At 38.7% G+C, this 12,489-nt stretch overlaps 1 protein-coding gene across 3 annotated transcripts in view; it reads left to right on the forward strand.

The window, feature by feature from the left end:
* The window catches only part of CCDC178 (coiled-coil domain containing 178), a 483,231-nt gene that overhangs the window by 179,304 nt on the left and 291,438 nt on the right, over window positions 1-12,489 (forward strand). For all 3 annotated transcript variants that reach the window (XM_033935245.1, XM_033935248.1, XM_033935246.1), the window contains one exon: window positions 3,636-3,795. In XM_033935245.1, the coding sequence (XP_033791136.1) occupies window positions 3,636-3,795 (160 nt within the window). The remainder of the gene's footprint in view (window positions 1-3,635; window positions 3,796-12,489) is intronic.

Below are 12,489 nucleotides of genomic sequence, written 5' to 3' on the forward strand. Positions count from 1 at the left end.
TCTTTTCCAGGGAAGAGAAGAGTATTAGTTTTTGAAATGTTTAAAGAAAGCTTGTTTATATTTAACCAGTCGTGGACTTTACTTAATTTATGATTAATTGCCTGAATCTCAGTTTGGTTATTTGGGTCAATGGGGTGCAGTAATTGTAGATCATCGGCATAAGCATAAACCGTAAACCCTATTGATTGACAGAGGGTCAGAAGAGGGGCCAAATAGATATTAAATAATAAAGGAGATAAAATAGAGCCTTGTGGTATGCCGAAGTTAGAATGATAGGGTTTTGATTCTGAATTATTAAATGTACTGTTGAAGCTCTGTCAGAAAAATAAGAATGAAACCATTCAAGAGCTTGAGCAGCTACTCCTTTAGAAGAAAGACATTGCAATAAGAGATGATGATCGATGGTATCAAACGCTGCAGCAAGATCTAAGGAGATTAGTAGAACGGATTTATGATGGTCCAGATAGTAATTTATAGATGTAGTGAGACCAAGTAATGAGTACTCTGTAGAATGGTTTGTACGGAAACCTGTTTGGTTCGGATGGAGTACCTGTGTTTTTTCAACAAAATCTACCAATAAACCATGTCGAGCTCTACTTCTGTGGACATGATGCGGTATACAAACTTAAGGTTTATGTTTAGTTTAGTTTAGTTTAAAAAGAAGTTTAGAAGAACCTATAATCTCTAAAAGAATTAGAAACAGCGTTGAAGTCTCTTAGAGTTGGATCCGCTCCAGGTGGGGATGGTTTCACGGTAGAGTTTATAAAGCATTTCAAATTATTCTTTTACCTCATCTGTTAAATTTATATCAATCACAACTTACTAGTGGTTGTATTACAGGTACTATGGCTGAATCATTAACTATTGTTTTGCCTAAGCCAAACAGAGATTCTACTTTGGTTCAAACTACAGGCCTATTTCTTTATAAAATGTGGATGCTAAACTTTTGGCTAAGTTTATTGGCTTTGCGCTTAGCTAAGGCTCTCCCTTATTTATTGATATGCATCAAACTGGATTTGTTGCTAAAAGACATTCCTCTAAATATTTCTATATTGGCTTTTCATATGTTAAATTTAACCAAAAAAATGAATGATCCTGTTTTTCTGTATCTTTGGATGCAGAGAAAGCTTTTGATAGGGTTGAATGGAAATTTATGTATCAAGCATTAGATTGGTTTGATATAGGGCCTGGATTTATACAAATGATTAAAATGTTGTATAGTTCCCCATCTGCAAGATTGAATATTAATAATAATTTATCTGAGAGTATTTACTTTGCAGAGGGGGGTTAGACAAGGTTGTCTTTTATCTCCTTTGCTGTTTGACGTTGTTCTAGAACCCCTAATTATTAGCTATTCAACAAGCAAAGGGGATTCAGGGTATTCCTCATTCTGACTGGGAATATAAAGTTTCAGCATATGTTTTGTTTGTTTTGTTCTATTTCTATCATTTAAATTTCTCCAGAATTCTACTGTTCAATGACTCCCCCTTCTGCTTCTATTCCTTTCTCTCCTCTCTTCTACCTTCCAAAGTATTTAGATCAATGCTGTCTTGTTAAAATGTTTATTTTATTTTTATTTTTCCTCTAACTCTACTTTTCACTTCTCTATTACCCTCCAGGTACTTTAGTTAGATTGTGAGCCTTCGGGACAGTAAGGGAATTTTTCAAGTACCTTTCTTATTTCTAATCTTAATGTATATTTTCTGTAAATCGCTTAGAACCTAACGGATGTAGCGGTATATAAGAAATAAATTACATTACATTACATTACATTACATTACATATGCAGATGATATTCTGCTTTATTTATGAAATCCGGAATCTACAATTCCATGTTTGTTGGAATTGATTGATAATTTTGGAAAATTTTCAGGATATAAAATTTATTGGAGTAAGTCTGAAATTCTTCCTTTGAATGTGCATTGTTCTAAAGGTTTGTTTGATTCCTTTCCATTCATTTGGAAAGAAGATGGATTAAAATATTTAGGTATTAAGATTAAAAATAATTTGGATGACACAGTTAAAGAGAATGAAAAACTTTTATTAAAAAGAGTTACAGAGTTGTGTGAGCAATGGAATCCTTTACACATTTCTTGGTGGGGGAGAGTTCAAACTATTAACATGATGATATTGCCTGTGGTTTGTTATCAAATGAGTATGATACCAATTTTTTTTCATGGGTCCTTTTATAAAAAGCTTAATGGTATCCTTACGAAATTTATTTGGCTTGGTAAGATGCCTAGAATTGCCTTAGTATCTCTTCAAAGACCAATTGAGGAGGGTGGGGCAAATTTTCCTAATTTTTATAGGTATCATCAAGCCTATATATTACATCAGGGTATGTATTGGATCCTCCCAGAACTCATGGAAAATGCTCCGGATTGGTTATATTTAGAATGGCTTCTCTTGTTTCCTTTAAACTTGGTTCATGTTCCTAGTATTACATTGCCTAGAATATATAAGGAAAATAGAATTTTATCACACACATGGAAAACACTGAGATATATTAGTAATTTAACACCTATTCCAATAAGTAAATCTACAAATCAATCTTTATGAATAAACTCCAAGATTCAAATTGGCGGATCTAAAATCTTATGGAAAAACTGGATAATTGTAGGCATTCGAACTCTGAAAGACGTTATTTCGGATGGTAAATTGCTTGAATTTTCACAGTTGCAGCATAGATTTGGTCTTAATAAATCACAAAGTTTTAAATAGTTGCAGCTGAAGCAGGCTATTCAGGTGGGGTTCTCTGAATGGAAAAATCTGAAAGGAAACTATGATAATTTTAAGAAGATCTGGGGGCCATTAGAAAGTTATTGTAATGAATGAACATCATTTTCCTTTGATTGATATATATGTTTTTGGGGGGGGTAGTTTTAGGGAAGAAACATTTTATCTATTGTAATTTGATATGTTTCTACTTGAAATATGTTTATTTGTAGTATTTGAAGGTGGAGGGTGGTAAATTTTTATATTTTATGATTATATGAGAAAGATTTCCAAGTGTGATATGTTTATTTATGTACGGTTATAATTTGTACACTTGTTGATAGATTTAAAATGAATAAAGAATTAAAAAAAAAAATATATATATAGTAATGTTTTTCACTACTGACCCTATCAGCTATGCAGTGAATATGGTAAATTAATAGTTTTGAAAAATTTAATAAACAGTTATTTAAAGTGTTGAGAGAAATTTTTTGATACATAAAAGAAAAAAGACTACTACAAATAAGTGGTATTGGGGGAGGTTTTAATGCCAATTATTGCAGTAGGAGCATGAGAAAGTTTATTTTTTGAGGAAACAACATAGCTCCATAATTTCTGAGGCTTTTCCTACCTCAAATAATCACCGTCGGCTAGAATAGTCATCATACCTTTCTCTGTATATGTGTATTTGATCACTATTTATTGTTTTTTGTGGTATTTAAACATTTTGTGGTATTTAAACATGGTCATTAATTGATATGGAAAGTCGGACATTTTACTGCTACGTTAAAAATGGCCATAGTGCATGGAAAAACCTTTGTAGAGGCACACTTTCTACTGCAGCTTAGTAAAAGGACCTCTTAGTAACTCAGAATACATTTAGAAAGATCCATTTTAAGATATGTTTTTATTTTTTCAAGGCAAAATCTTGAACTTGTAGATCGGAAACATCTGAACGTTCGAGCTTTAGTGGATATGCAGAAGACTGCGACTGAAAAATGCATGAAGATATTTCAAACACAAGAAGGGGACCATGCAAAAATACGTCACGATAGACAGACAGATCTAGAAAACGTCACGGCAAGTACAATACAATTGGTGTCATAATGCATGTTTCTTCTGTGCCCTTAAATGGTATGAAGTTAACAATAGTGTCTGTGTAGCAGGATTTTCAGTATATGCTTTGTTTATGGTGCAGAATTTTTATATATAAAATTGTTTAAAGAGCTGATATTCTTCCCAGTTACAAAACAGAACAGAAGGACCATATTACCACTGTAACAATATAAAAAAAAACTAACAAGTTAGGGTTGTCCAGAAAAACCTACAGTTGGGAAAAAAAAAAACACCCCTGCAAATTGAAGTTTTTCCCTTGAATTTGATTGTGCTTGATCAGAATTTTTTTTTTTTTAAATGTTTTAAAGCCCATCCTGGAGTTGCTCAAAGCCACTCATTACATAAAGCTCTGTTTTTCTTAACACTTGCTGCTATTGTTGCTTAATGAAGCAAATATCTTAGTATTATATAAGAATAGTCTTACTGGGCCATACCAATGGTCCATCAATCCCAGTAGCCCATTCTCACGGTGGCCAATCCAGGTCACTAATATCTGGTCAAAACCCAGGGAGTAGCAATATTCCATGCTACCGATCCAGGGCAAGCAGTGGCTTCCCCCATGTCTTTCTCAATAACAGATTATGGACTTTTCCTCCAGGAAATTGTCCAAACCTTTCTTAAAACCAGCTACACTATCCGCTCTTAGCGCAACCTCTGGCAAGGCGTTCCAGAGCTTAACTATTCTCTGAGTGAAAAAATAAAATTCCTCCTATTGGTTTTAAAAGTATTTCCCTATAACTTCATCGAGTGTCCCCTAGTCACACTCTGCAATGATACATTCATAAAAGGACATTTTATGCAAAAAATTCTAGCAATATTTTATTAAATGAACCTTCAATATCTGCACTTTATTGTGGAAAATATCTGAAATATAACATACTTTGCTAATAGCTAGACACGAACACTTTGGTGTAGTCATCTATCAATGGCATTCCAAACACTCAAGCATTCAATGTTTTTTTTTAACTAGTCAGGATAAAGCCCTGCAATACTGTTCAACTTCTTGCAACAAGGCCTCATGCTGTACTAGGTCTGTGGTGATGTCAGTGGCAAGGTCAGTGGCTGTGTCGTTAACCACCTTCTCTGTGTTGACAAATTGCTGAGTTGACTGAGATTTAATTTAATTTGGTTCCGATTGTACTTGATACCTAGTAGAGACTTAGGCTGATATTCAGCCAGTGGCAGACAACATTTTTCTTTTGTCTGCTGCTTACACTAAACTGGAAATTCAAAGCTGGGCCCTTATTAAAACCCAGTTAGTGCACACCTGGTTAAGTCAATAGTTGGGCTTCACTGCCCTTGGACTAGAGCATAATGATAGAACAGCTATTTATGTGCTAAACACGGCTGGTTAACTCTGAATTTTGAGAGCTAACTTGACTCTGCCCCTGAAATACCCCTGCCATAGCTGGCTTCCACTTTGACATTAACCAATCATTTTCAGCGCCACTAACAAGTTAAGTGCCACTGAAAATGACTGGATAGATGCATATAAGCAAATTATCCAGTTGGCAGACATTCCTAGTCTGTTAACTTGTTTTGAATATTAGCAGGACTATGTCTTTAAGGAAGCAGCTGCTTTCTGAAGAATTGAGACTTCCTGAGGAGCCCATACTTTGTGGTTTGAAGGACTGTAAGCAGGAAAGCTAAGCTCTTCAGAATTTATATATTTAAAGATTTTTGTGCTTTGGTTTGACTCTTATCCCTGTGTCTCTCTCATTCTTTCTTTCTAGAAAGTTCATTGACTTTGCCTCCATCTATCCTGTACAGAAGAAAAAAAAGAAGTTTCCTTTCCTCTTACTCACTGAACTGCTTGCTCCTATAATATTTCTGTCCTCCTGCTGACTTGAATTCCCTCCCACTTTCCCCAGAACTTTCTCCTATATAAGCCCTAATAAATACAATTTACACTTTGGGGCTCATTTTAAAAAAAGAAAAATGTCCAAAAAGTGACATAAAGGGACAGATGGATGTTTATATCACCAAACCAATCCAATTCGCTTTTTTTAAAACCCATTTTTCTAGACAGATTTCTATTCTGTTCATCTGCAGTATGTCTTACATGCTCTGAGTATGTTAACTGGAATCTAAACCCTCAATATTCAATATACAGACCCCTCTCCCTCTTGGCTTTTCTTTTCTTTTTACAACACAAAAAAACTCCTTTATGTAATTTAGATTAGAAATAATTAAAGGATACATTTTCTATTCTATGCTCAATCCATTCAGCATCCTGTAGAATAGCAGTAATACTATATGACTGCAAAATAGGAGCAGTATATAATAATAATAATAATTTTATTCTTATATACCGCGAAAGCCGTAATAGTTCGAGGCGGTTTACAATAAAGAAGAGCTGGACAGTCAGCGAAAATAGGCACAATGTAAAGTCATCAAATACAAGTGCGCAGTCTTTGGGCGGCATAATTTCTCCAAGTTCTCCAGGCCCTGCCTTACCAATGGAATAACAGGCACCCAAACAGGACTTAGAGAGGAACTTGGCAAGGGACGAGAGAGATCATGCTCTTCATATACAAGATCTCCTCTGAAAGATAGTTTTTCCAATCCTGTTTTTCTCCCATGGTAGTCCAGAAGAAACGTAATTCCTTCACTGATGATCTCCAAGCCTGTGAAAAACTGGGCAATGTCCTGTTCAATACAACAGTAAGGGAGACCTTGGAGTTTCACTACTCCATCACTGGGAACTGGGCCTAACAAACCAGGCTGCAGAGTGTTCAGCAAAGCCATGGCTGCTACAACAACCATCTCATACACTTCCAAAATATCATTCGCCCAAATAATCGCAATGCTTTTTGACAGCCTTCTGCACGTCCTGTTTGTTCTGTTTCCTGCTCCACCACAGCATCTCCCCGGAGTCTGCCATCTCTATTGAAGAGGAAGTGCACACCTTGTGCTCCATTCTTGATTCTGCATTCAGAGAAAAAGCCAAGGATGTCATCCACCATGCAAGACCATAGCAGGCCTCAGACTTGGACCAGATACAGCTCTTCCAGCTCCTCTGCACTTGGCACAGTGGTGGCACCCTCATACTCAGGCAATGGGGGGTATTCTTCCCCTTTGTATGAAACTTTTATTTCCTGGCCATAGCTCCGAACGGGGTGAGGCAGCAGCGAGGATGGCAATAACCAGTTAGCGGCGAGGGTGTACTGCCCGTGCCCCGCCATAGCAGAGTGGCTAGAAACAAGCGGCAAGCGTGGGCCGCCACACTGGAAGGAGCTCCCTCATGGCTTTTCTAACCAGCAGCTTCCGCCAGAGCCTCCTGGATTCAGGAGTTCCAGTTAAAGCCTCAGGGCCCTCCCCAGCCTCATCAGCAGTAGTTTTCTCTCTGCTTCCTAAATTGTGATTCATAACACACGCTAGTCCCATCCCAATATTACGATCTCCTACTCCACTGGCCAAGAAAACAAAAAATAAACCTCAACTGAAGCACTTTCAACAGCTATAAAAATAAAATAAAATATATATTTATAGTATTTAAATCATACAGTCCACCCTGCACTCTAAAGTCATTGGATCTAGGTGCTGACTAATAAATTCATCTAGTTTAGCTGGCTCCTTGTAGTGGGTGGTTCTGCCATTGAAAGTAACTTTCATTACTGCCGAATAGAGAAGCCTGTATCTGGCTCCCAGCTGGCGCAATTTAGGTCTCAGCAATAAAAATTGCTTCCTTTGATGTGCGGTAGCCTTAGCAAAATCAGGTACTAGATGAATTTTATGTTCCTGCCACTTTAGTGATTGTGTCTTTCTGGCCGTAGTTAAGATTTCCCGAGCCTGTTGAAACCTGAGTAATTTACAAATTAAAGGCCTCGTACCTTTTTGTCCGTTGGAAGCTTTCACTGGAACTTTGTGAGCTCTCTCAATTTCCAAGGGGATATATAGCTTCAGAGAAAGTAACTTTGGCAGTAAATCTTCCAGGAAAAAGATAGAGTTTATTCCCTCCATCCCCTCTGGGAGTCCTAAAATTCGTATATTACATCTGTGGCTCCTGTTGTTTCCGTCCTCCAGCTCCCTTGAAATGTGAGTTAATTCTTTGTGTTCAGTTAGAACTTTATTCAAATGGTTTTCCAGTTCTGTAACCCTAGGTTTCAACATATCTGTCTTCTGCTCACATATCTTTAGTTGATTTGATAAGGTATGAGCCTCCTCTTTTACAAGTTTTAGCTGGAAGTATTTTCAGTAAGTATATCCTTGAGACATTTAAATTCTGCCATCATCTGTTCAAATTCAGATGGATCTTTCAGCAGTGGAAATTTAGAGCGGGTTGGAGGGTCAGGCTTGGCCCGTTTAGCATTTCCCCTTGCCGCGAATGCTGTTTCTAATCTTGATTGCCTTCCTGTAGCCATTCATGTAGCAAGTATACTTATGAATGAAATTTTACCTTTTTAGAGGAAAAATTTTCCCTTTTACACTGCCAGAACAACTTAATGGAGCAGGTGGAGGAGGAGCTGTGGAATCACCCGACCATCTTTGTCTGCAGGCAAGCCACGCCCCACCATGGCGATTTTCCTTTTTTTTAATCTTCCAGCTGCTCGAGCTGGCTTTCATCAAGTTGTGTGTGGCTGCCGAAACTTCTCCTCTGATGCAACCGGAAACAGGAAGTTCCGTCAGAGAAGTTTTGGCAGCCACATGCGACTTGATGAAAGCCGATTTGGGCAGCTGGAAGACAAAAAAAAAAGAAAATCACCACGAAGGTTAGGGGGAGAGAGGAGAACTGCTGAAAGACATCTAGTAATCCTTGCAGGCTTGACTGTGCATATTTCACCACTTTTCTATAGCACCCGACTGTCCCTCCTAGTCCCATACATCTATTGTATTTCTACTTAGTGTTCAGGAAACCCGGCGGCCCCGGTATGCTTGTGGGGTGAGGGAGTGAGTGGAAAGAGGAAAGGAGGAGCAACATCGGTCCCGCTGCCAAACATGCAGAGAAAATTACGAACCCCTCCTTTCATATTGGACAATATTTCCTGCCCATCATACTGATTGGCTGCTGTTAAATGACATTTGCCATAGAATGGATTTCAGTCTTTCTATTGGATCTCTATCCTGTCGCTCAAAGCTGGGCTTTGCTCCGCCCATACACTTAGGTCATGTGATTTCACAAGAGGAGTTCTGAAAATACAATTCTAGGCGTATCTATTATTATTATTATGATATCTGGTTTTATTTAATGTTAGTAACTAGTTTAAACCGACTCCTAAAAACATGGCTTTAGAAAAGAAATTTGGCTCTCAAATGAAATCTTAATCGTACTGCTGATCTTTGGCTCTTTTGACTAATGAGTTTGCCGACCACTGATCTAAGAACATAGGCTGGTAGTTGCATGAAATAGTCTCCCGGTAGAGGTAATGGAGATAAAAGACTGTGTCTGAATTAAAGAAAGCATGGGACAGGCACATGGAATCTCTTAGGGAGAGGAGGAGACAGTGGATGTACATACTGGATGGGCCATTTGGCCTTTATCTGCCATCATGATTCTATGCTTGTATGACCTATTTTAGCAACAAGTAAGTACCAAGAGGTGCCCAAATTGACCAGATGACTGCTGGAGGGATGTGAGGATGACTCCCCTCACATTCCCCCAGTTGTCATTGAACCCCTCCTAATCACCAACTTCAGACCTGTCTCAAATTGACCTTTCATATCAAAGGTCTTAGAAAAAGCAGTTCTAATCCAGATGCAGGACTTTGTTGAAAGACAGAAAACTCTTTCCATCTACCAATCAGGGTTCAGGAGTTTCACAGCACTGAAATTAGACCTAGAATTAGAAATAGATGAATGCTGGAACTAGATCTAATAGACTAACTAGCAGGGCAGGATTAATTCGTCGAGGGCCCCTAGGCACACAAGTACACTGGGCCCCCCTGCCCCGCCCCACCCCACCATGCGCCCAGGCGGAAACAGGAAACTGCGTTTGAGGGAAGCTTTGGGCAAGCAGCACCTCTTGCATAATTACAGTTCCCATTGCCTTTCTTACCCGCGTTGCTTGCTTGTCTTACTTTCCGTCGATGGGGGGCCCGCATTGCCGATCAATGCTGGAGGGGTCCATCACCATTTGGAAAAAACAATGTTGATACCCTCCTTCATCGGGCCCCCCTGACCATTTCGGGCCCTAGGCACGTGCCTACTTGGCCTATTGGTTAATCCTGCCCTGCTAACTAGACCTAATAGATGAATGCTGGTAATTTATCGATAAAAGGAGAAAACATATTGCTAGTCTTACTAGACCTCAGTGCTGCATTTGACACGCTAAATAACCCCCTTCTATTATCCAGACTTGCTGACATTGGAATTTGTGACATGGCCTTTAAATGATTCTCCTCCTTCCTGGACCATAGAACACAAAATGTGCTGCTAGAATCGAAACAGTCCAAATCCACACACCTTAAGCATGGGGTGCCTCAGGGTGCCCTATTTTCCCCTCTGCTCTTCAATTTATACATTAGACTAGTGATTGATATTGCCTCTAAATATAAGATCAGGATCCACTCATTTGCAGACGACACACAGCTATACCTTTCACTGGGTCCAAATTGAGATTCTCAGCTAAAAACTGGATGACTGTAAACAAGCTTAAACTGAATTCATTCAAAACAAATACTTTCAGATACATAGGGACAACTGTCCATACCCCAGACCCACCTTCACCTGGGATAACACTACTTTGACCACTAAAGCCCAAGCTCACAGCTTAGGAGTACTACTTGACTCTGGTCTAATGCTCAGAAGCCATATTTCACAGGCAGTCACAGGTGGTAACTACATTGTTCTACCACTTTAGATCAACTATGGAAACTTCAGTCCTATTTCTCAGAAACTGACCTAGTCAAACTGCTCTATGCTTTCATACTGTCACAAATAGACTATTGCAATGCCCTATTTATAGGGTTGTCAATGAAAAACATTATGCAGCTAAAAATCATCTAGAACTCTGCAGTCTGCTTGTTAAAAAATCTGTCCAATCAATAACACCGCTCAACATCAGCTTTAGAAAGCTATAAGGGAGTTCAGATTCCACAATTTCATTCGAAATTGATGGCATTCTTCATTATTCCCTTTGTAACATTGCTGCTATCTATTCTTTCATATTATCCTTTTTATTCCATTTTATTTTCTTTTATATTCTTATATATATATATATATATATATGTATATATATATATATATATATATAAACGTATTATTTCAATGCCTTATTATTTCAATATAACTTATCTTTTCTCTTTGCTGTTCCCCTTCCCGACGCGTTTCGCCAATCTTTCTCAAGCTCGGGGGGAACTAAAAGACAAAGCAAAGAACATCACTTAAACCTCTTTCCTAAAATACTAATCCACATTTTCATTCATTTAAAATTATTCATTTACCTTTATTTAAGGTTGAACTTTCCCATGTATATCAGCCACTGGCAATCCAAAGATGGCTGCGGCGTTCCACCCCTCTCCTGATGTCATCCCAGAGTCATCATACCTAGCAACCAATCCCAAACTAAACTAAAACCCTAGGAAACCACCACTATCAGCTATCCACCTGCGCCATCCATTCCGAGGTTTCGTTTAATCCATTCGGGGCCATCGTTTATAATTCAAACATCCATCTCAGCTCCCTCAGATTCAATGTGCGCTCAATTTTATCACCCTCCCACCCCACAGTAATGACATCTAAAACTCTCCATTTAATATCGGTAAGTTTATGCTTGCATACTCCTCAATGGCGAACCAGAGGATACCATCGATACCATCGTTATCAATTTCGAATGAAATTGTGGAATCTGAACTCCCTTATAGCTTTCTAAAGCTGATGTTGAGCGATGTTATTGATTGGCTAGTTTGTAATAAAATTGAATATAATTGAGTCAGAAAAGTTTGGAAGGTGTTAAAAAATCTGAACATTCATGACCATGTCTCATCAGCATTAGTCTCTGTCCATTGACTACCTATTAGAAGCCATTATACCTTTAAGGCCATGGGTCTGGCCTGCAAAACTGATGCTCCTCTCAAAAGTCATCTTGAATTTCATCTTAACCAGTCCATAGTTATGCCTGTCTGCTTCTCCAGACCACACTCTCACCCTGGTGAAGCAGCTCTTCACACATTGGACTGTAAACATGCACTAGCCTACTACTTGGATCACACCAAGCCTCATAGAACTACCACTCAACTTTTTGAGTCATTTGATCCTAACAGACATGGAACTCCTGTCACCAAGAGAACCATCTCCATATGGCTGCCTTTCAATATGCTCATGCTGGGCTGACCCTTGAAGGCCTATGCTGAAAAAGCCAACTGGATAAAAACTGTAGACAAGTCTGTAAAGGAGAAAGCTCAATATTGAGATGAGACACTGGATAAACAAGAAGACATGGCAGGCAACATGAAGAAGGCCATCAAGAAGGCTTTAAACTAAAGGACAGGGGAAAGCCAACAGTTGACCACCAGTCGATGGTCTGGGTGACAGGATGTCCCAAAGAAGGATCTACGGACAACTACTCAGACACATGAGGGGACGACCACAAAGCATATAAGAGAGACAATACAGGAGCAAAAAAGGATACCCGTGAAGGAACCAGGGGAGACTGCTAAGCTTAAAGAGTCCAAGAAGGCAACACAAAGGGAACTCAAATGTATGTATACGAACGCTAGA

This window comes from Geotrypetes seraphini, chromosome 2 (assembly GCF_902459505.1).
Source record: "Geotrypetes seraphini chromosome 2, aGeoSer1.1, whole genome shotgun sequence".
In the NCBI taxonomy this organism is placed as follows: Eukaryota; Metazoa; Chordata; class Amphibia; order Gymnophiona; family Dermophiidae; genus Geotrypetes; species Geotrypetes seraphini.